This window comes from Mobula hypostoma, chromosome 29 (genome assembly GCF_963921235.1).
Source record: "Mobula hypostoma chromosome 29, sMobHyp1.1, whole genome shotgun sequence".
In the NCBI taxonomy this organism is placed as follows: domain Eukaryota; kingdom Metazoa; phylum Chordata; class Chondrichthyes; order Myliobatiformes; family Myliobatidae; genus Mobula; species Mobula hypostoma.
The window spans coordinates 26,040,138-26,065,375 of NC_086125.1; the positions used below are offsets into that span (position 1 = coordinate 26,040,138).

The 25,238-nt window shown below is 41.9% G+C and overlaps 1 protein-coding gene across 2 annotated transcripts in view; it reads left to right on the plus strand.

Moving 5' to 3' along the window:
- Positions 1–24,896, plus strand: part of stxbp2 (syntaxin binding protein 2) — an 89,030-nt gene extending 64,134 nt beyond the window's left edge. For both annotated transcript variants that reach the window (XM_063036034.1, XM_063036035.1), the window contains exons 15-19: positions 1,261–1,367; positions 2,986–3,084; positions 4,051–4,136; positions 5,164–5,321; positions 21,406–24,896. In XM_063036034.1, the coding sequence (XP_062892104.1) occupies positions 1,261–1,367; positions 2,986–3,084; positions 4,051–4,136; positions 5,164–5,321; positions 21,406–21,485 (530 nt within the window). In that variant the 3' untranslated portion in view covers positions 21,486–24,896. The remainder of the gene's footprint in view (positions 1–1,260; positions 1,368–2,985; positions 3,085–4,050; positions 4,137–5,163; positions 5,322–21,405) is intronic.
- Positions 24,897–25,238: the final 342 nt, after the last annotated feature.

Consider the following 25,238-nt stretch of genomic DNA (forward strand, 5'->3'; position numbering starts at 1 on the left):
AGATGGTGCTTGGCAGCTGTAGTTGGCAACTCATCTAGGAGAAGAAAATCTCTGATCTCAAACCTCCGCTGCCTTACAGCTATGCCCATTTATGAGGAAAGCTTCAGGAGTAAACTCCAAGGAAAAATCCAGAGCTGGAGTTTCTAAGTTGAGTTCCATGCTGACTGGCAACTCCTGTGATACCACTGGTGCCAAGCTATCGGTCTCTACTATTACTTTGGATTCATCGGCTGTGTGGAGAGAGGGAGCGCTGTTTGGGAACGGCTTGCTCTCCATACCATACTGTCCTAGCTGGCGTACTGGCTCGCATATCACATAGACAACTAGGGCGCAACATCCATGGTCAACTCCTGACCAACGGAGGGCCTCATTGCACTTCAGAGGAGCCATTACTATCATTACACTCAGTTGACAAGATGGCACTTATCCAAAAGGTGCACTCCCTCCAAACTGCCCTCAAATGTTAACATAGATCTTTGTACTCAGAATAAAGTCTTGTTATAGAACCAAGGTAATAATGTTTCATAAGTACAAGAGGTTCTGAATATGCTGGAAATCTAGAGCAACACACACAAAATGCTGGAGGAACTCGGCAAGTCAGGCATTTTGGGTGGGGTCCATGGCTGCCTCTGCTGCCGTGATGAGGCCAAACTCAGGCTGAAGGAGCAGCACCTCATATTCCATCAAGATATTCTCCAACCTGATAGCATGATCATTGATTCCTCCAACTTGTATCAATTTCTCCTCCCTCCTTCCTTCTCTCTTGTTCCATTCCCCTTTTTGGTTACCTTCTCACCTACCCACCTCTCTGTCTGTTTCCTCCCCTTCCCCCCTCCTTCCCTTTCTCCCATGGTTCACTGTCCTCTCCTGTTAGAATCCTCCTTCAACCCTTTACCTCTTCTACTAATCACCTTCCAGCAACTTTCTTAACAACCCTCCCCCCACACATCCTTTCCCCATCACTTAGTATCACCTATCATCTGCCAGTTTGTAGTCCTTCCCTTGTCCTCTCTCTCTTTCCCCCACCCCCAACCACACACCTTGTTCGGGCTTTTCCAGACCTGATAAAGGGTCTTCTCAGCCCAAAACCTCAACTGTTTATTCCCCTCCATAGATGCTGTTCGACCTGCTGAGTTTCTCCAGCATTTTCTGTGTGTTGCTAATAACGTTGTGTGTTACGCCATAGTGGGTACTTAATTGTATAATTCCTGTAATCAATTGTATAATTCCTGGAAGTGAATTTGGTCTTTGGTTTTTCAGGGATCACGGAGGAGAACATCGCCAAACTTGTACAGCACGCAAACATCCAGGAAGACAGCAGTATCATCCATAATATTCAGAAGCTAGATACTACCATCATAACTGAGGTACATATTACCTGAATTGACTGTAGTTCAGTTTTGTTTTCAGTCATAGTTACAATGACTGGAAACAAAATCTAGCTACTTGCCTCAAATTAAATTCTTAATTGTTTTTGTTCAATATGTTTTAGAAATATAATTGGGTGTGAGTTAACATTATCAAGTATAACTGATTTTTATTATTGTACATAGTGAAGTGATAATAGATATCACTGTCCAACTTTACACACATTCAGCTATATTTTGGGTACTTTTAGCTGTGTTTGCTAGTGTTGTGCTTCAAGATGGGACCTCTTCTGTTTTGTATTTGTATACATCAGGACATAATGCTGGAAACATTCAGCAGGCCAGGCAGCATCTGTGGAGAGAGAAATAGGAGTTTCAGCTTATTAAAAGGATCCTTGATGTGACAAGGAACAGTACAGCACATACGGGCCCTTACAACATTGTGCCAACTTTTTAAACCTACTCTAAGATCAATCTATTCCTTCCCTCCCACATAACACCCCATTTTTCCATTTACATCAATGTCTCTAATGTATCTGCCTCTGCTACTACTGCTGGCAAAACGTTCAATGCACCCACCACTGTGTATATATATTTAAAAAAACACCTCTGGCATCTGCCCCTATCCTTTCCTCTAATCTCCTTAAAATTATGCCCCCTTGGAAAAAGGCACAGGTTATCCACTCTACCCTGTACACCTCCATCAAGTCATTAATCTGCGATGTTTCAGTTACTTCTGGAAATTGGGGAAGAAGTAGATGAAACATTGGGTAACTTTAGTTTGGAGAATACAGGAACAAGAACTAAGATTTCTCCTGGTAAGAGTGGAGATGAGTAATGAACAGGTCACCTTTGATAATGGAAAAGAATTTGGAGCTCTTAACCACAAGTGATTCTGTAGATGCTGAAAATCCAGAGCAACAGACAATACTGGAGCAACTCAACAGGTCAGGGCAGCGTCTGGAGGAGAATAAGCCATTAGTGTTTCGTGCCAAGACCCTTCATCAGGACTGGAAAGACTGGGGGGAGGGGTGGGAAAGCCAGAATAAGTCAGGAGGGGAGGAAGGAGTACAAGCTGGTGATAGGTGAGACCAGATGAGGGAAGAGGTGAGTGGGTGGCAGAGGGTGTATGATGTGAGAAGCTGGGAGGTGATAAGTGGAAAAGGTAAAGGGCTGAAGAAGAAGGGATTTGATAGGAGGTGGTGCACCAGAGGGAAGTGACAGGCAGTTGAAAAGAAGAGAAGGAAGGGGTAAGGAGGAGTCAGAATGGGGAATGGAAAAATAGAGAAGGGGAGAAGTTACTGGAGCACTGCATCTTTGCTTATCAAGACTTTAGATACTGATGAGTCTGATGAAAATCATTCTTCATTGATTTGGAAATAGAAGAGACTCCCTGGTTGGAGGAATCTAAATATCGTAACAATTCATGCATGTGTGTTCCTTTCACTGTGAGCGTACCTCTTCAGCAAGATGGAGACACTAGAAAGGCTGCAGAATGGAGCAACACACAAAAATGCTGAAAGAACTCAGCACAATGATGTGTTTTGTAGATATGTTAAAAGATATGAAATGCTGATCTGCTGAAATTAGATAATATCTTTTTTAACTTCATTTTCAGACTGGATCACCATCAAAGTCAAAAGTGGAAAGAAAAGTAAGGACAGAGTCAACGTACCAGCTCTCCAGGTGGACACCAGTCATTAAAGATATTATGGAGGTATGGTGACACTGGAAACTGCAAATGCTGCAGTCTGGAGCAAACAAAGCAAACTGCTGGGGGAGCTCGGGTAGCATTTGAAGGGGAAAGTGGACAGTTAATAATTTGGATCAGGACCCTTTAACTGGACTAAAAGGGTATGGGAGAGTTGGCCAATATAAGGTGAGGGGAATGGGTGGGGCAGATGCTGACAAGCATCAGGTGGATCCTGGTGATGAGGGGTGATGGGCAGATGAAGGAGGGGAGAGTGGAAACAGTGACTTCTTTCAGTCCAGATGAAGGGTCTCAACCCAAAATGCCAGCTGTCCATTTCCCTCTACAGATGCCATCTGACCCTCTGAGTTCCTCCAGAAATTTGTTCTGGCTTAGAGGTATGGTGAAATAAATGCTACAATCTACCTGACTTGCAGTATAAAATGATGGTATTTCCATGGTGTACAAGCTTGTGCCACGAATCACAAAGATGCAGAGGGTATATGTCTTGACCTAATCAACCAGGCGAACAGGCATTAAAATGTGAATTCTTAGAAATGTTGCAGCTGTAAATCTTTTGAATATTCATGTCATCAAGAAAGTTGCCACAGTTCATAATATCTGTATGCTGTTCATCCTGATTAATATAGTTTACCATCCTGATTAATATAGTTTACTTTGTATCTGAAAGAATATTAATCAGTCCAAATCTAATGTTTGTAGTGATGAGTTTAAGCCACCACAATAGTCCTCTCTCCTAGGCCAGTCTTTCACGTTGTCTCTAGGTATACCACCTCTTGGTATATCCTTCCTCTCCTAGGGATGAGGTCTTTTGAGCTTCTGCTGGTTTTTCTGAAACACTGGGTTTTTTTTTTAAAAACGGGATGGGGTTGCTAGTCCCGTGCCCAACCCTCCTTTTGCAGCTGGGTTTAGGACCATTCATGAGAGTCAGTCATTCGTGTACTTTTGTGTAATCACTTGTGGTTTTCACAGGATGCCACAGAGGAAAAACTTTGCAAAAAGCAGTGGCCATTTGTCTCAGACCCCACTCCAACAACTGCCACTCAGCCAGCAGTGAGGTAAGTGATCAATACTGACATTAACTTATTGGGTGGAAATCCCAAATCAGTGGTGGGATTTGTTGCACAGATTGACCAGTAAAGTACCCTCTTCTCCCCTATGAAGATACTGTGTGAATAGTTTTGTGTCTGTGAAGCTAACATAATGTGGAGATGGATTTGTTAATCATAGACCTGAAAGTATAATTGTCAGGAGTTCATATGTCAGCATTAGAACTTGTGCTGAAGTATTTAATTTGAAACCGAGTTGTCATGTTGCTAAAGCGCCCATTTGTTTGGGGAGTCATCTTATCCTGCCAGAACTGTATGTAGCTCCAGTCTTAACTAACAACGGACCAAGAGAGTTGATAGTTTTTAAAAGATCAGCTTTATTTGTCACGTGTACATTAAAGTATACAGTGAGATGTCTCATTTGTATCTATGACCAACACAATCTGAGGATGTGCTGGGAGGCGGTGGGGGGGGGGCAGTCTGTAAGTGTCACCAGTGTATCATACTGAGAGCCACTAACCCATAGTGAGTTTGGAGTGTGGGAGCAAACCATATATGAAGAACTCCTTACAGACAATGGAGGAATAGAACCCAGTCCGACAGTGCTGTAAGATGTTATACGAAGTGCTATGCTACTGTGCAGCACTTTTTAACTGGCCTCAGTTGTTAGTCCTAACTGTATGTCTAATCCTAACTGCATGCCTTTGGAATGTGGGAGGACAACGTTCATAGGGAGAATGTATAAACTCCTTACAGACTAGCGGAATCTAACCCAGATTGCTTGTACTGTAAAGTGTTACACTATTGTACCACCCTCTTTTAATTGGCTTCAGTTGTACCAAGCACGTCCCTGGACAGTTGAGTGTAGGCAGTAGGTGCTGACAGTGCCAGCTGTGCCTGCTGCCAGTTGAAGGCTTAAATCTTGCATTCATGAAGCTTTAGATTTTGTGTGTGTATTTCACAGTTCTAAAGCAATGCTTCCATTGATAGCATGTGAGGAATCCTTAACTAAAGTTGGTATTTCTTCCACCTTCAGCGCCCGCTTTGGTCACTGGCATAAGAGCAAGACCCCAACAGAGTACAGAACCGGACCCCGACTTATTGTTTTTGTTATCGGAGGCATCGCCATGTCAGAGATGCGCTGTGCGTATGAAGTTACAAAGGCCACCGAAAACAAATGGGAGGTGCTGATCGGTAAGGGTGGCACAGCTCTGTTTATTTTCCCTACTGACTTCTGTCATCGCACTTCCTGGGAATGCTTTGTGCACTTGACCAAATATTGTATCCTCTGACCTACTCTATCCAAATGACAGCTAATACTTGGAATGTTGGGGGGGTGGGGGGAGTACTGTGGTTTCAATTTATTCAAAAGTCAAGTTGAGTTTAATGCCATATGCATAAGTATGGTGAGGTACGGGTACAGTGGAAAAATGTGCAGCAGCATCACAGGCATGTAGGCACAGACAACATACAGGACATAAATTATATTTGACAGTGAAGAGAGAAGTTGTCTGTGCAAAACAAAATCCCAATCGGAGACAAGTCCATGGTAGTGCAAGAGGCAGTCAGTAGTGTTCCATTGCTGAGGTAGTGCAGACCTGATTGTTATAGTAAAGTAGCTGCTCCTGAGCCTGGTGGTGTGGGACTTCACACTTCTGTATGTCTTGCTTGACAGTAGCAACAGAAAAAATGCATGGTCCAGTTGGCGGGGATTCTTAATGATAGATGCTTCCTTCTAAAACCAGCGCCTTTTGTTGATGCTGTCAGTGGAGGGGAGGATTATGCCCATGATAGACCTGGCTGTGTCCACTATTTTCTGCGCTGTTGTTCATTAGAACTGCCGTACTAGGCCAGTCAGGTCACTTTCAACAGTGCATTTGTAAATTCTCTGAGGTGCCTACTAATGTCAGGAACCCCTGGAGGATTGGGTCATGCCTGGAGTCTAGACCTCCATCGTTTTTGGGAGCTTCCCAGCCCTGTCGTGCCTATTACTCTGTTCCTCACCTTGGGCAGAATTAGTTCTGAATTCTGCAGTCAGGAATACTACCAATGGCTCCAAAATTGAAGTTTTTTTTTGGTTTGCTGTTCTTTTCAGTATTTAAGATAGATCTGTTGTTTTGTAGCTAGCAAAATATTCTTGCTAATTTGCTCTTGTAGTATAGGAAACCAAAGATCTAATTTGTGTTTAGAAAAGTCTCAAATATCATGATTATGACCATACTCAACAATAATGCTAAACAAGGGATAAACTATTAGCCGGGATGCCAGGGAGACTTGCTTGCTGTTTGAAATAATGCCATGGGATCAGCTGCATCCATCTGATTGCAGTGTGTTTCCATGTCTCATCTGGAAAACTCTTGCTAGTCTGTATTCAGTTGCTAGCCATGGTTTTGTGCTCAAATCTCTGCAACAGCACTTTAACCACAAACTTCTTTTCGGGCAAGTGTGCTGCTAACTAGAGCAACACACACACACACACACACACGCAAAATGCTGGAAGAACTCTACATCTAGTGAGGGATATGAACAGTGGATTTTTCAAGTCAAGATTCATCTTCATTTCCCTCCATAGATGCTGCCTAACGTACTGAGTTCGTCCAGCATTTTCTGCATGTTGCTCCAGTATCTGCAGAATCTCCATTCAGGTTTTACATTCTGTGGATATGATTATGTTAAATAAACTGCATAAAATCCGTTCTTCTCAATGACAAGGCAGAACAGAATGGCTTGTTAAACTGCTGCTTCACAGTTCAGTGCAAGTCTGCGGAGAAGGTGGTTCAACTTCCGCTACCACCTGTTCTGCTGGCAAACAGACAGTCTCTGGAAAATAAAATCAAAAACCTCAGAGCAAGATTGCTGTGCCAGAGGGACATCTGAGACTATTTCACAGAATCTTGGTTGTCCTCTGCCATTCTGGATGCAGTGATACATGCTTCATGAGTCACTACCAATATAGGACTGCTGAGCCTTTCAAAGGCAGAGAAAGTGGAGTATGTTTTACAGTTAACTCCGTGTGGTACACAGATGTGGTTCTTTCCTAGTTGTGCCCTCCTGCCTTGGAACATCTAGATCAACTGTCATCCATTTTACCTGCTGTGAGGTTTTCAGCCATCGTCTTGGTAGTGGTGTATATTCCATCTCAGGCCCGTATCAAACAGGCTGAAAATAAAATGAGCAATGTAGTCAACAGGCATGAAACAGCGCACCCTGATACTTTTTCCACCATTTTTGGGACATTTTAACTAGGCTAGCTTGAAAAAGTCCCTAACTAATTATCACCAGCTTGTCACTTGTGGAACAAGAGGATCCCACACACTGGACCACTGTTATACTACCATCACAAACGCTTACTGTGCCATCCCTTGTCCACACTTTGGAAAGTCTGATCACCTAGCTGTACTTGTACTCCTTGAGTATAGGCAGCACCAGTAGAGAGGACCAAGAAGGAATGGACAAGGGAGATGGAGGAGTGCTTACAGGATTGCTTTGAGTCAGCGGACTGGGCAGTATTCGGGGATTAATCTTAGAGTCTGAATGGATGTGCCACAGTTGTCACTGACTTCATTAAAACTTGTGTAGATGAATGTGTGCCTACGGGAACATACATACATACCTGAATCAGAAGTCATGGATGAACTAAGAGAATCATAGTCTGCTGAGGGATAGATCTGTGGCATTCAACACTGGTGATCCAGGACTATACATGAAGTACCGGTACGACTTGCAGAGGGCTATCTCGAGCAAAAGAACAATTCCAATTGAGGGGTTGGAGGCAAAATCGAATGCACGTCAACTCTGGTAGGGTTTGCAGTCTATTACTTCCTATAAAGTGAAGCCTAACATGAGTAGTTGTGATGCTTCACTCCCAGATGAGAATGCCTGTTATGCTCGCTTTGAAAAGAAGAATAAAACTACAGCTATAAGGATCTGTGCAGCATCTGGTGACCCTGTGATTAATGTTTCGGAGGCTGACATCAGAAAGTTTTTCAAGAGGGTGAATCCTCGCAAGGCAACAGACCCTGATGGTATACCTGGTAGGGCTCTGAAAACCTGTACCAACCAACCAGCAGGTGTGTTCAAAGATGTTTTCAGTCTCTCATTGCCACAGGCAGAAGTTCCCACCTGCTTCAAAAGGGCAACACTCACGCCAGGGCCCAAGAAGAGCAGGGTGAGCTGCCTTAACGAGTATGCAGAAGCATTCACATCTACCGTGATGAAGTGCTTTGAGAGGCTGATTTTGCCTGGAATCAACTCCTGCTAAACAAAACCCGAACCCCTTGCAATTTGCCTATCACCACAATAGTTCTGCAGTCATTGGATCACCTGAACGATATAATACTTGTGTCAGGCTGCTGTTCATTGACTACAGCTCAGCGTTTAACACAATCATTCCTACATTTCTGATCAAAAAGCTGCAAAACCTGGGCCTCTGTACCTCCCTCTGCAACTGGATCCTCTGTTTCCTCACTGGAAAACCCGTCTGCGGATCAGAAATAACATCTCCACCCTGCTAATAATTAACACTGGCACACCTCAAGAAGTGTGCTTAGCCCATTGTTCTAGTCTCTCTACACCCATGACTGTGTGGCTAGGCACAGCTCAAATTCCATCTGTAAATTTGCTGACGGCCCAGCCATTGTTGGCAGAACTTCAGGTGGTGACGAAAAGGCATACAGAAGCAAGATAGATCAACTAGTTGAGTAGTGTGCCCGCAACAACCTTGCACATTGTTGACAAAACCAAGGAATTGATTGTGGACTTCAGAAAGGGTAAGAAGAGCCAGTCTTACAGACTAGTCTTCATCGAGGGACCAGTAGTGGAAAGGATGAACAATTTCAAGTTCCTGGGTGTCAGCATCTGTGAGGATCTGTCCTCAGTTCAGCATATCAATGCAGTTATAAAGAACAAACAACAGTGGCTATATTTCATTAGAAGTTGAAGGAGATTTGTTATGTCACCAAAGATTGGCAGATTTCTACAGATGTACTGTGGAGAGAATTCCAACTAGCTGCATCACTGTCTGGTATCGGGGCCCGGGGGGGGGGGAGGGGGAGGGCGGGTGGTTGGCACTGCATCGAAATAAGCTGCAGAAAGTTATGAACTCAGTCAACTCCATCGCTTCATCAAGTACTAGTCTCAGCAGCATCCTGAACGTCTCCAAGGAGTGATACCTCAAAAAGGTGGCATCCATCATTAAGGACCCCCATCACCCAGGACAGGCCCTCTTCTCCTTACTCCCATCAGGGAGGAGGTACAGGCAAAATTTACGAATAGCTTCTTCCCCTCTACCATCAGATTTCTGAATGGATCTTGAACCCATGAACACTACCTCACTACTTTCTCTCTCTTTGCATGTTTATTTAATTTAACTTTTTAATACTCTAATTTACAGATTTTTGTTATTATGTATTGCAGTGTAGCAACAAATTTCATGACATATGCTGGTGATAGTAAACCTGATTCTGACCCGGGTTGGACCGACATTGATGTGGAGTCTGCATTTTCTTGCTTGACTGTGTAGTTTCCTCCCAGGTGCTGCACTTTCCTCGCACGTCCCAGTAATGTGGGTTGGTAGATTAACAGTAGAATGTGGGAGAGTGGTGGAATATAGGAAGAATAAAAGGTGATTGCTGTAATTGGGTCCTTGATGGCACGGACCCCTGTGCCAACACAAACACATTTTGCTAAAGGACGTGTTTCTGTGGTGTGCACCTGACTTTATGACAGTCTTGTTCCAGGAAATTGAAGATTTCACCTTCTCCATTTTGCAAACTATTTAAAATGGGTTTGTCCATTAACCTTAGAATCTGATCTAAGCTATCCAAATTGAAAGCTGATATCACAAAATTCTGCAAAGCTTTTTCTTTCTGCATAGTTTATTTTGTAATGTGGTTGTTCTTATATCCACTTAATATTTGATTACACAAAAGATTTAACATTTGAATTCACCAACTCTTTTAAATTAATTGAAGACCTGGAATAAACTGCATGAATAATTTCAGAACTTAAGAGACAACAGTTCTGATTGAGAAGAGACAAGTTCACTAGCTTAGACATTCGGAGTTAATGGGAAGTTAGCTGGAACTTTTTCATGAAATGTTTTGTAAGAAGTTGTGCAATAACTGACGTGCAATTGGGCAAGTGAGCCAATATCAGCTCGCATTTGAAAAAGCATGGATTGAATGTTGCAGCATGTATGATAAAAAGGACTGGCTTTAGACAAAGGTTAAACCGTCATCCCCAGTCTTTCTGAATGAAAGTTTTCCTGTGAGAAAGTTTTGGTAAATAGGTTTATTGTTGTCATCTGTACCGAGATGTGGTGAAAACAGTGCATTGAACTGTTACTGGGTCCAACAATAATAGAATGCAGAATAGTATTACAGTTAGAGAAAATACAGTGCAGGCAGACGATAAGGTGCAAGGCCATATCATAACATGAAAAATAGGAGCAGGAATAGGGCACCTGCCCAGTTGAGCCTACTCCACCATTCAGTAAGATCATGGCTGATCTGACCATGGACTCACCTCCACCGCCTGACTTTTCCCCATAACCCATAATTCCCCTACTATGCAAAAATCTATCCAGCCTTTTCTTAAATATATTTAGTGAGGTAAACTCCATTGCTTCATTTAGCAGAAAATTCCATGGATTTACCACACTTTGGGAAAAGAAGTTCCTCCTCATCGCCATCCTAAATTTACTTCTACAAATCTTGAGGCTATGTCCCCTAGTTCTAGTCTCACCTACCAGTGGAAACAACTTTCTTGCCTCTATCTATCTATCCCTTTCATAATTTTATGTTTTCAAAAGATTTCCTGTCATCCTTTTGAATTCCAGCGAGTACAGTTGCCTACAACTCAATCTTTCCTCATAATGTAACCCCTTATCTCGAGAATCAACCTGGTGAACCTCCAGTGCACAGCCTCCAAAGCCAGTATATCCTTCCTCAAGTAAAGAGACCAGAAACTGCACACAGTCCTCCAGGTGCAGCCTCACTAGTATTCTGTATAGTTGTAGCATAACCTCCCTGCTGTTAACTTCAATCCCTGAAACAATGAGGGCCAACATTCCATTTGCCACCATGATAGACTGCTGTATCTGCAAGCAAACCTTTCGAGATTCATGCACAAGCACTCCTTAGTCCTTCTGCACAGCAGCATGCTGCAATCTTTTACCATTTAAATAATAATCTGATCTTCTATTTTTCCTTCCAAAGTGGATGACCTCATATTTCCCAACATTGTACTCCATCTGCCAGACCCTTGCCCACTCACTTAACCTATCTATATCCCTTTGCAGACTCTCCGTATCCCCTGCACAATTTGCTTTTCCACTCAATTTAGTGTCATCGGTAAACTTAGATACACTACACTCCGTCCCCTCTTCCAGATTGTTAATGTATATCATGAACAGTTGCGGGCCCTGCACTGACTCCTGCGACACACCACTCACCACCGATTGCCAACTAGAGAAACACCCGTGTATCCCAACTCTCTGCTTTCTATTGGTTAACCAATTCTCTATCCATGCTAATGCATTACCCGCAACTCTATGCATCTTATCTTATGGATAAGTCTTTCATGTGGCACCTTATCGAACACTTTCTGGAAATCCAAGTAAATAACATCCATCTTTTCCTCTCTATCCACTGCGCTTGTTATATCCTCTAAGAACTCAAACAGGACCTGCCTTTCCTGAATCCTTGCTTCATCTGTCTGATGGATCCATTTCTTTCCAGATGCCTCATTATTTCTTTAATGATAGCTTCAAGCATTTTCCCAACTACAGATGTTAAACTAACAGGCCTATAGTGAAGTGCGGAAGATTTAAAAGGACAGAAATCCTGCTTCTGGTTTAATTCGGAGAAGGAAGTCTGAGAATCGGAGCGGGAGTGCGGAGGAAGCCATTTTTGAATTTTTCGGGTTTTTTCCCATCGGCGTTCAGAGAGGCGGAACTGCACAGGCGTCTGACGTCGAGCAGTGAAGCGCGGAAGATTCAAAAGGGACAGAGCCTTATACAGCGGGCAGCGGAGTTTGTGGGCTGCGGAGTGAGCCGGGAGCAGAGTGAAGGCTTAAGGGCTTCAACTCAACGAGTTTAGGCGGAAACAGGCGAGGCGAAGAGGGTTTGGTATTCATTTTTTGTTGTTATTTGAGGAGAGGGGCAGTATGAGTGTGAGGGCAGCTTGTTGTTCTCGGTGCCGGATGTGGGAGGTCCAGGTGCGCCGAGATGCAGCTCCTAAGGGACCGTGTTAGGTAACTGGAGCTGCAGCTCGATGACCTTCGTCTGGTCAGGGAGAGTGAGGAGTTGATAGAGAGGAGTTACAGGCAGGTGGTCACATCGGGGCCACAGGAGTCAGACAAGTGGGTCACAGTTAGGAAGGGGAAGGGGAAAGGTCAGGTACTAGAGAGTACCCTTGTGGCTGTGCCCCTTGACAATAAATACTCCTGTTTGAGTACTGTTGGGGGGGACAGCTTACCTGGGGGAAGCAACAGTGGCCGTGCCTCCAGCACTGAGTCCAGCCCTGTAGCTCAGAAGGGTAGGGAAAGGAAGAGGAGGGCAGTAGTAATAGGGGACTCGATAGTAAGGGGGTCAGATAGGCGATTCTGTGGACGCAGTCCAGAGACCCGGATGGTAGTTTACCTCCCTGGTGCCAGGGTCCGGGATATTTCTGATCGCGTCCAAGATATCCTGAAGTGGGAGGGTGAGGAGCCAGAGGTCGTGGTACATATAGGTACCAATGTCATAGGTAGGAAAAGGGAAGAGGAGAATATAGGGAGTTGAGAAAAAGGACTACACAGGTAATAATCTCGGGATCACTGCCTGTGCTACGCGACAGTGAGAGTAGGAATGCAGTGAGGTGGAGGATAAATGTGTGGCTGAGGGATTGGAGTAGGGGGCAGGGATTCAAGTTTTTGGATCATTGGGACCTCTTTTGGTGCAGGTGTGACCTGTACAGAAAGGGGGACCAATATCCTGCCGGGGAGATTTGCGAGGGCTATTGAGGTGACTTTAAACTAGAATGGTTGGGGGGGTGGGAATCAAATTAAAGAGACTAGGAGAGAGGAGATTAGTTCACAACAGGGGGATGGGAACAAGTGCAGAGAGACAGAGGGGTGTAAAATGAGGGTAAAAGCAAAAAGTAGTAAGGTGAAAAGTAAAAGTGGCAGGCCGGCAAATCCAGGGCAAAAATCAAAAAGGGCCACTTTTCAACATAATTGTATAAGGGTGTTGTAAAAGCAAGGCTTTGTGTGTCAATGCAAGGAGCATTCGTAACAAGGTGGATGAATTAAAAGTGCAGATTGTTATTAATGAATATGATATAATTGGGATCACAGAGACATGGCTCCACGGTGACCAGGGATGGGAGCTCAACATTCAGGGATATTCAATATTCAGGAGGGATAGACATGGAAGAAAAGGAGGTGGGGTAGCATTGCTGGTTAGAGAGGAGATTAACACAATAGAAAGGAAGGACCTTAGCCAGGAGGATGTGGAATCGATATGGGTAGAGCTGCATAACACTAAGGGGCAGAAAACGCTGGTGGGAGTTGTGTGCAGGCCACCTAACAGTAGTAATGAGGTTGGGGATGGCATTAAACAGGAAATTAGAAATGTGTGCAATAAAAGAACAGCAGTTATAATGGGTGACTTCAATCTACATATAGATTGGGTGAACCGAATTGTTAAGGGTGCTGAGGAAGAGGATTTCTTGGAATGTATGCGGGATGGTTTTTTGAACCAACATGTCGAGGAACCAACTAGAGAGCAGGCTATTCTAGACTGGGTATTGAGCAATGAGGAAGGCTTAATTAGCAATCTTGTCGTGAGAGGCCCCTTGGGTAAGAGTGACCATAATATGGTGGATTTCTTCATTAAGATGGAGAGTGACATAGTTAATTCAGAAACAAAGGTTCTAAACTTAAAGAAGGGTAACTTTGAAGGTATGAGACGTGAATTAGCTAAGATAGACTGGCAAATGATACTTAAAGGGTTGACTGTGGATATGCAATGGCAAGCATTTAAAGATCGCATGGATGAACTACAACAGTTGTTCATCCCAGTTTGGTAAAAGAATAAATCAGGGAAGGTAGTGCACCCGTGGCTGACAAGGGAAATTAGGGATAGTATCAATTCCAAAGAAGAAACATACAAATTAGCCAGAAAAAGCGGCTCACCTGAGAACTGGGAGAAATTCAGAGTCCAGCAGAGGAGGACAAAGGGCTTAATTAGGAAAAGGAAAAAAGATTGAGAGAAAACTGGCAGGGAACATAAAAACTGACTGTAAAAGCTTTTATAGATATGTGAAAAGAAAAAGATTGGTTAAGACAAATGTAGGTCCCCTACAGACAGAAACAGGTGAATTGATTATGGGGAACAAGGACATGGCAGACCAATTGAATAACTACTTTGGTTCTGTCTTCACTAAGGACATAAATAATCTTCCGGAAATAGTAGGGGACAGAGGGTCCAGTGAGATGGAGGAACTGAGCGAAATACATGTTAGTAGGGAAGTGGTGTTAGGTAAATTGAAGGGATTAAAGGCAGATAAATCCCCAGGGCCAGATGGTCTGCATCCCAGAGTGCTTAAGGAAGTAGCCCAAGAAATAGTGGATGCATTAGTGATAATTTTTCAAAACTCTTTAGATTCTGGACTAGTTCCTGAGGATTGGAGGGTGGCTAATGTAACCCCACTTTTTAAAAAAGGAGGGAGAGAGAAACCAGGGAATTATAGACCGGTTAGCCTAACATTGGTGGTGGGGAAAATACTAGAGTCAGTTATCAAAGATGTGATAACAGCACATTTGGAAAGTGGTGAAATCATCGGACAAAATCAGCATGGATTTGTGAAAGGAAAATCATGTCTGACAAATCTCATAGAATTTTTTGATTTAACTAGTAGAGTGGTTAGGGGAGAACCAGTGGATGTGGTATATTTGGATTTTCAAAAGGCTTTTGACAAGGTCCCACACAGGAGATTAGTGTGCAAACTTAAAGCACACAGTATTGGGGGTAAGGTATTGATGTAGATAGAGAATTGGTTGGCAGACAGGAAGCAAAGAGTGGGAATAAACAGGACCTTTTCAGAATGGCAGGCAGTGACTAGTGGGGTACCGCAAGGCTCAGTGCTGAGACCCCAGTTGTTTACAATATATGTTAATGACTTAGACGAGGGAATTAAATGCAGCATCTCCAAGTTTGCGGATGACACGAAGCTGGGCGGCAGTGTTAGCTGTGAGGAGGATGCTGAGAGGATGCAGGGTGATTTGAATAGGTTAAGTGAGTGGGCAAATTCATGGCAGATGCAATTTAATGTGGATAAATGTGAGGTTATCCACTTTGGTGGCAAAAACAGGAAAACAGATTATTATCTGAATGGTGGCCGATTAGGAAAAGGGGAGGTGCAACGAGACCTGGGTGTCATTATACACCAGTCATTGAAAGTGGGAATGCAGGTACAGCAGGTGGTGAAAAAGGCGAATGGTATGCTCTCATTCATAGCAAGAGGATTTGAGTACAGGAGCAGGGAGGTACTACTGCAGTTGTACAAGGCCTTGGTGAGACCACACCTGGAATATTGTGTGCAGTTTTGGTCCCCTAATCTGAGAAAAGACAACCTTGCCATAGAGGGAGTACAAAGAAGGTTCACCAGATTGATTCCTGGGATGGCAGGACTTTCATATAATGAAAGACTGGATTGACTAGGCTTATACTCTCTGGAATTTAGAAGATTGAGGGGGGATCTTATTGAAACGTATAAAATCCTAAAGGGATTGGACAGGCTAGATGCAGGAAGATTGTTCCCAATGTTGGGGCGGTCCAGAACGAGGGGTCACAGTTTGAGGATAGAGGGGAAGCCTTTTAGGACCGATATTAGGAAAAACTTGTTCACACAGAGAGTGGTGAATCTGCGGAATTCTCTGCCACAGGAAACAGTTGAGGCCCGTTCATTGGCTATATTTAAGAGGGAGTTAGATATGTCCCTTGTGGCTAGGGGGATCAGGGGGTATGGAGAGAAGGCAGGTACAGGATTCTGAGTTGGATGATCAGCCATGATCATACTGAATGGCAGTGCAGGCTCGAAGGGCCGAATGACCTACTCCTGCACCTATTTTCTATGTTTCTATAGTTACTGGCCTTTTGCCTAATCCTTTTTTTGAACAGTGGTGTGACATTCACCGCCTTCCAATTCATCGGGACCTGTCTCGTGTCCAGAAAATTTAGGGGAAAATATCACCAAATCCTCAACTATAATCTCTGCCATTTACTTCAGTACCCTGGGATGCATTCCATCAGGACCAGGGGACTTGTCTATCTTTAGGCCCACAAATTTGCTCAGCACTACCTCTTTAGTGATAGCTATTGTATCGAAATAAAACATTAATTTATTCTTGTGGAGCATCCCATGCTAATGCAGTAGGAATTCTTATGGATGAAAACATGGCAAAGAGTGTTTTAGGACATTGGGCAATATCAGAAAGAATGTTCCTTGTTAGATTCGGAGGACAACCATTTGATTTAGCAATTATACAGGTATATGCACCAACAACGGATGGAACAAATGAAGATATAGATAAATTCTATGAAGAGCTTGAACAAGCAAAGAATGGATGCAAATCTTAAGATATTGTTATTGTCATGAGAGATCTAAATGCTAAAGTAGGACAAGGTGCTGATGGAAATACCATAGGAAAATTTGGACTAGGGGAAAGAAATGAAAGAGGTGAGAAATGGGTAGAATGGTGCAAGATGAATAATCAGGTCATTATGAATATCTACTTTAAAAACCATCCAAGACGCTTGTGGACCTGGAAAAGTCCAGGTAATAACACTAGAAATCAAATTGACTTTATTACTATAAATCAAAGATTTAGAAACTCAGGGATTCAATGCAAAGTATATCCAGATGCAGACTGTAATAGTGACCATAACCCAGTAGTACGTCATGTAAAAGTAAAACTTAAAAAACTAAAGAAGCAAAAACCTTGACTACTTGCAATTAATTAAAGAAGAAAACTTAAGACAAAAATTTACAATTGAAATAAGGAATAGATTTCAAAGTCTAGAAATAGAGTCTGTTGAAGATGATAGCAATCATGTAGAAATGAAATTTACCAGGATGCCTTGGTAGAATCAGCAAAATCAGTGATTCCTGAAAAAGAAAAAAGCACAAAGAATAACTGGATGGCAGATCAAATCAAAAATCTAATGGAAGAAAGGAGACGGAAGAAAGCAAATCCTATAGAATACAGGTCCTTAGATAAAAAAGTTAAAAGCTTATGTTAAAAAGCCAAAGCAGAATGGTTAAACCAGGAACGTGAGCAAATAGAAAGAATCCCTATTACTGATCCAAAAAGGTTACATCAACAAATCAAGAATATCATTGGTAAAAAGCTCCTCTGTTCTTCAGGTGGGTATTTGAAAGCAAAGGATGGTACCATTATCATGGAAAAAGATGAGATTATGAACAGATGGACTGAGTATATTCAGGAATTGTTTGAAGACGATCGAAGTGAAAAACCAGAAATTAAGAAAAACATTGAAGGTCCAAGTATTTTAAAATCTGAAGTTCGTAATGCAATAAATAAGATAAAGAAAGGTCCTGATGAATTAGTAATAGAACAAATTATTGCCCTTGAAGATTATGGAATTGAAAAACTTACTGAATTAATCAATGACATTTATGAGACTGGAATAATACCAGAAGAGATGAAAAAAATCAGTATTTGTCACTCTTCCTAAGAAACCTGGAGCAATAGAATGTGAATTACATAGGACCATAAGTTTAATGAGATATCTCTAAGAATTTTGATGATGAGCTAAAAGTAGGATACAAGCTGAAATAGGTAAAGAACAATGTGGTTTTGTGAAAGACAAAGGTACAAGAAATGCAATATTGTTAAGGATACTATCAGAACGAGCTATTCAAGTGCAAAAAGACTGTTTGTTTTATTGACTACTGTGACGGTATCCTGAATTATCCCTTATGGACTGTACCTTTAAAAAGAGAGAGATTCGGAGAGAGAGAGCAACGAGCAGCTCATGAGTCACCATGGTGACCGAGGGCAGTGTTATTTGATAGACAGCTGGTGTTCAGCATGCTTGGATAAATACAAGGTCAGCTGGTTGTCTGACAGACACGCACGGATTCAGACACTGGATGAGCTTTGTGTGCCCACAGAAGGGTGAGTTTTGGAGAATCGATCGGAAGAGTCGATCAGTGGCTCTTGCAGTGTGGAAAAGGGGTGACCGGTGGGAGGTTATCAGTGTGTCCAACACTTGCCTGGGTTGATAGCTTTACCACAGAAGACAGTCTCCTTCTTGTTGTCACATTCGGTAACTCTAAAGGATTTCAGAGGATCGACGGCATCGGCTTACCTGGAGAACTAAACTTCTGTCCCTCTGTCCCTCTGTCCCTCTGTCCCTCTGTCCCTCTGTCCCTCTGTCCCTCTGTCCCTCTGTCCCTCTGTCCCTCTGTCCCTCTGTCCCTCTGTCCCTCTGTCCCTCTGTCAAAATAAAATTAGTTAACAGCAAAACCAGACTCCAGGTGTGTTCCATTTCTGCTGGTTCTTTAACCCATTACTGGGTATGTAACAACTACAAAGAAGCATTTGATAAAGTGAAGCACAATAATTTATTTGAAATATTACAGAAAACTCTAGATCTAGATTCGAAAGACCGCTACCTAATCAGAAATCTGGTACTGGGAACAAACTGCCACAGTAAGAATAGATGGAGAAGTGAGTCAGTTTACAAAAATCAAGAGAGGTATTAGACAAGGGTGTGTTTTCTCCCCTGAATTATTTAATGTGTACAGTGAAACAATATTACAAAAAATGAGACACCTTGGGAATCAACGTTGGTGAAAACATCAATAATTTCAGATATGCAGATGACACTGTTAATTGAAAGTACGGAGGAAGAACTACGAAACTTAATTGATATAATTTTTGAAGAAGGTGCAAAAATGGATCTACCTATCAATTGCAAAAAGACAATGTATAGTGATATCCAGAAAGAAGGAGAATCCTATTCTGCAGGCTGAGAATAAATGGGGAAGACATAAAACAAGTACAGAACTTTTGCTGCTTAGGAAGCTGGGTGATATCAGATGGCAGGTGCGACTTGGACATCAAAAGAAGAATAGGGATGGCAAAAGACACCTTTACGAGAATGAAGAGTATACTGACCAATACTAAATTAAGCTTGACAACCGGCCTCAGAGTACTGAAATGTTATGTTTATCCAGTTATGTTATATGGCTCAGAATGTTGGACAATATCTAGTAGCATGAGGAAACGAATTGAAGCAGCAGAGATGTGGTTTTTGAGGAGGATGGAAAGAATATCATGGACGAAACAAATATCTAACGAGGATGTCATAAACAGAGCAAACACAAAAAGAGAAATAATGTATATGATCATGAAAAGGCAACGTAACTTCATTGGACATGTGATTAGGAAAGAGGAGTTAGAATGCACGGTAATTATGGGAAAGATTGAAGGGAAGAAAGCAAGAGGAGGATAAAGACAAATGATGATGGAGACAGCAGCCAGAGAACTGGAAATGAATACCAATGAATTGATCCACTTGACCCGAAACAGGAGTGTGTGGGCCATGGCAGTCAAAGCTCAAACTGGGCATGGCGCCTGATGATGATGATTGTATTGAGGTCCTTGCCTCCCATCGCATCCATATCATCTCTCTCCGGTGTGTTAGACATGTCCTCCACACCGTGAAAACAAACTTAGAATAATCATTCAACTCCTCAGCCATTACCTCATTACCCAATATCAATTCCCCCTTCTCATCCTCCAAGGGACCAACGTTAACTTTGGCCACCCTTTTCCGCTTTATATAATTATAAAAACTTTTACCATCCATTTATATATTTTGTGCTAGTTTATTTTCATAATATATCTTCAGTTTATTGCTCGCTTTGTGGTTCTTTCCCCAATCTTCCAGTTTCCCATTACTCTTGGTGACTTTGTACACACGACCTTTGGGTTTGATGCCTTCCTTTATTTCTTTAGTTATCCTTGGCGGGCTCTCCCATACCGTACTCTCCTTGCTTTTAACTGGAATTTACTTTTGTTGAGCACCGTGAAAGATCTCTTTGAAAGTCTGCCACTGTTCCTCAACCGTCCCACCATATAGCCTGTGTTCCCAGTCTACCCTATCCAACTCCTCCCTCGTACCGTTGTTGTCTCCCTTGTTTAGGCATAATACACTGGTTTTAGATTGGACTGTTGCACCTTCCATTTGTTTGACATTCTTTTCCAAGGCATCAAGGTAGATTGTGAGGTCAAGAGTTCATCTTGTCATACAAGGAGATCATTCAATAGTCTTTTAACAGCAGATAGAAGCTATTAGAATTAGGTTCACTATCACTGACATGTTGTGATTCTTTTTTTTTAACGGTAGTAGTACAATGCAGTACATAAAATATACTATAAATTCCAATAAGAAATACAAGCAGTATATAGTGGGGTAGTAACTGGGTTCATGGACTATTCCAAAATCTGATAGCGCAGAGGAAGAAGCAGTTGTTACTAAAACATTGAGTGTGGGTCTTCAGGCTCCTGCATCTCCTCAGGAGTTATGCCCTGGATGGTGGGAGTCCTTAGTTAAACTCTTCGTTGTTTCCAGCAAGATACAGGTGTATAATTGATACCTGTACCCAGCTGGAAGCCCAAGAAGAGTTTATTCGTCAAGTGCACCGAAAAAGCACTAGACCCTTTTTTAGCTTCAAGATTGTTCCATGAAATTTCCAGTGCACAAGTATAAAGGAGAATGAAATAATTGAAGTGGTGCTGTATTTGCAGAGCTTAAGATGTCCTCTATGGTGGGGAGGCTAGTGCCCATGATGGAGATGGCTGTGTTTACAACCTCTGCAGATTTTTCTAATCTTGTGCATTAGCGCCTTCGTACCAGGAGGTGTTGCAACCAGTCAAAAAGCTCCCCACAGTACATCTGCACAAATTTGAGAGTCTCTGGTGACATACCAAATCTTCTCAAACTCTTAATGAAATATATCTGCTAGGGTGCTTTGAGCCTAGTGGTACATCATTTCAGATTTTTGTATCTTCTGCCAGGTTGGAGGGAGGGTTGAGGGTGGAGGAGGAAGTGAGGAAAGAATGTCCAAGATGGTGAAGGCCTTTGATTATGCAGGCTGCTTTATCAAGGCAACAAGTTTGATCTTTCACTTGAGGCTCGGTCACTTTTAAAATTTGATCAATAGCAGAACAACATTCTCTTTTTTTTTTGTCTCCACTGTAGGTTCCACTCACATCCTCACTCCGGAAAAATTCCTGAGCAGTCTGAAGGATTTAGATAAGCCTTTGGAGACCCAGAGCTGAAACAACTGCTGGATATTCCCGTCCCTTCAACAGCTCGTAGTTTTCTGACTGTAATTAAACTTGCGGGAAAATGGAAGTGACTCTAAGTCAACTGGTTATATGTTAAGCTCACAGAGATAAATGTAATTATTTATTTATCCTTCAACTGAAGTTTACAGTTGTATCCTTAATTGACCAACGTGGTTACCATCACTCCTTGCTATTTTGTAAACTCCCCAGTTCTTCCTTTTTCACCCCCACTTCCCTCCATTTCTCCATTCCTGTGCCACTTGGATTGCGATTCATTAAATGTTGCCAGTTCTCAATCACCTTGTACGTACTCACCCTTGGAGTAAAGGTTGGTTTGTGTGTGTGTGGTTTTTCTCCCCCAGTAACTGGCAGTTTATGGTATTATGCAAGTCAGCGAGCTCTTAGTTTCGGTGCCTAACGTGGTTCTCTGTGTGAGCTGCGAGGGGTCCTATAACTCTCCCGTGGCAAGGAGTGCAGATGGGCCCTGATATTTCCATCCTTGCCCATGGTTGGCATAACTGGCTCTTCCTCCCACTTATCATTCGCTCTGCCCTTCTGTTGGTTTCTTCTGTCAGAACCCTACCCCCCCATCACCCCACCACATACTTTTCACCAGCAGATTATTCCAAAGAACGTGTGGCTCACCCTGATAAAGATGAAAAGAGGGTGAAATTGAGTTTAAGCAGTGGGAAGACCCGGAAGCTACATAGGGAGGAATAAGGTGAACTACTAATTTGTGAAGGGGTTCGATTTGTAAGCTCAACCAAAGCTCATAAGCAACTTGCTTTCTAGTTAGTTGTTTTAGTTCTGTACCCGAGTTTAAAAAGCCTTTCTTTTAATGTATACTGTAACTGCAGAGAGTGCCTTCATACCAACGAGAATCACTTTCTGAGCATTTTTACTGCACTTTGCATAACTTGTAAACTGGAATTGGGGATCAAATCATAAAAGATTATATATTTGTAGTGCATTGCATAATATTTTGCCTTGCCTCTTTGCTTGCACTTGTGTGAACAAGGGATTAATTTTGTATATTTAATTATTTACATTCCATAGGTTCAGGTGAAGTATTTCCACATGCATTTGATCTCACCCTTAGAATACCAACAGTAAAGCCATCCCATTGTCGCTTTTTATAGGCATTAGGCATGTATTAATCTGTTTAACATTTATTAAACTATATGTATTTAATAAAACAAATAAGGAAAATCAAATTTAGGACATTTATTTTAAGATCAGTGGGGCAGACATTAAATTTGAACATCACAATTGCAATAAACACATTTAATCTGAGACCAAATGTAAAGTATTGCAGATTATATATACACATTTTATATTCATAAAATTTTCCATTGCCAGCAATCTTCCTTTAAATTAACATCCTGTAGGATAATCTCCAATTGATGACAGGTTGCCTATGCTTTATTCAGCAGACGCTGTATTCTGATTTTCCCCTTCCTTTGTAATGGTTCCTTCAGTATCTTGGCCATCATATACAAATCTATTGAGAGCACTTGAAGGAAGGAAGGGGTTAATGTTCATTTACTCCGAATTAACCAAATTTGAGCTTCTGGGTTTTTTTTTGCAACCCACCCCCCACCCCCCACCCCACCTCCTCTGCTCCTAGCACCAGCAAAGCTAAGTAGCTTATGTAAAATAATGTCATCAACCTACATCTATCACAGGGTAGCAACCTGCATTACGGATTTTGGCACACTGCACAGTGTTTCATTGATGTAAACTAAGAGATGTTGAATTGATTTGTCTAAATTATTTAACCTCATTTGTATCCAAAGATATTTTCATAGCATTTATCATAAACACTTAATACCTCAAAGATAAATTATTAATGAAGTTTTTATTAGAATGAGTGTTTCCTTAAGGGCATATTTTAAATTTATTTGATAGTAAATTTACTAGAGAATGTTTCACAGAATTATTTTCTTTATCCCAGCCTAAAAGTTGAATCCTTGTTTCTGAGCTGCAGTTGTTTTATGTTTAGTCCAGCTGTACGTAGTGAGTACGGTCTTATTGTCACCTGACCAGGATACGGGAGCTCCAAGCTGTAACAAACGTGTTGCTGGATTTCACAACTAAGGGAATGTTATATTTGCAGCACAAAACTAGTTTGCAAAGGACTTCTGAGAACTCCCAGCTCTTTGGGGTATTGATAAGGTGAGGTCTCTGGTCAAGGTGGGGTCTACCTAATATTGTGTGTTCACTTTTGGAAGCTTTATTGCACTAACTAAACACGTTGCAGTTTCTCTGTGAATAAGTTCATTTGCTTAATATTGTAAATGGGATGTTTTTTTTCCCAAGTTTGTAAATTTGATCTAAAGCTTATAAAGAGTTTAATTCATTTATCTACATTGAGAATTTCTTTAATGACCTGTGGATAGTTTAGATAGATCCTCCTGGTTATGGGTAACATAGCAGTCTAGCATTTTGTCTAAACTATTCCACTGGATAGCTAGCATGCTAATTTTCAAGCTCTTGTCTTTATCCTCATGTTCTTAACTTGTGTCCATCTTAATTGCAATGAATGCTTGAACTCCCACCAACTCTACGGTTTTGAGAGGAGCATTTAAAGGAATGATACTCGATCGTTCAGAATGCTCTGAAACATCTAATCTGCTCTATATTGAACCATACATATCTATAGCACAGCTGGTTTCTACATGGTCAACTTCTTAAATGGTTCAAAGTCCCTCTAGTCAAATCTGTGACCGGCTAAATGTGATGAACATTTTGTTTTGTTTCTTTTGAGAAGAGAGTTTGGCTTCCAATCTAAGATCAATAGCTGCAGACTACACATACTTGTGGCTTTATCTTCATTTTTTTTAAGGCATGCTACAATAGTATTGTGTTCCAAATGGTGCCATCATTTAGATGTTTTGTGCCCTTTCCTCACCTCCTCCAAAACTGTGTCACATCACTTAGGCTTCATTAGATCTCCAGGATTTTTCTGATGCTGTGCTGTACACAACATAACAAGTCTTCATATTGACCAGCTCTTGAACCCAGGTTTCCTTCAGCAATCAGCTGGGGCTTCTCATTCTTTGTGAAAGTGGAGGGATGATTTGGGAGGGGTTTGGTGTGGCTGGGGAGGAGTGTTGCTATAATCACAAGTTCACCCCTGTCATTTAAAACCCACATACCTTAAATAGGAAGGGGACCAATTAATTCCATCCTCTTCTAGGTAATATGCTTGTAGACAAGTTCGGTGGAGTTGATCAGTATGTACACGATTTATCTGGATGGCAAAAGTGATGTAAATATTTCATCTTTAGTAATAATAGAATACTTTTTGTATGTGCATTTAATAATTACAGTCCTACTTGTGTGGTTTATGTTCTGTGTGTGTATAATCTGCAAAAGAAGCAATAAATGTATCATTTTGTTATTGACTTGAATTTAGTTTAAAATGCAAAGAATGAATTTTAATAGCATGACCTTGGGCAATATGAAACACCTTTGCAATGTCAGTGTTCTTAAATGGAAATGCACAAGCTGATTGAGATGCAGACAACAGTTAAATGCTTTGTTACACACACAAAATGCTGAAGAAACTCAGCAGGTCAGGCAGCATCTACGGAAAGGAATAGAGTCAACATTACAGGCCAAGGACCTTCATGAGGACTGGAAAGGAAGGGGAAGAAGCCAGAATAAGAAGGTGGGGAGAGGGGAAGGAGCACAAGTTAGAAGGTGATGAGGATATTCCGGTGAGGGGGAGGTGGTGGGGTG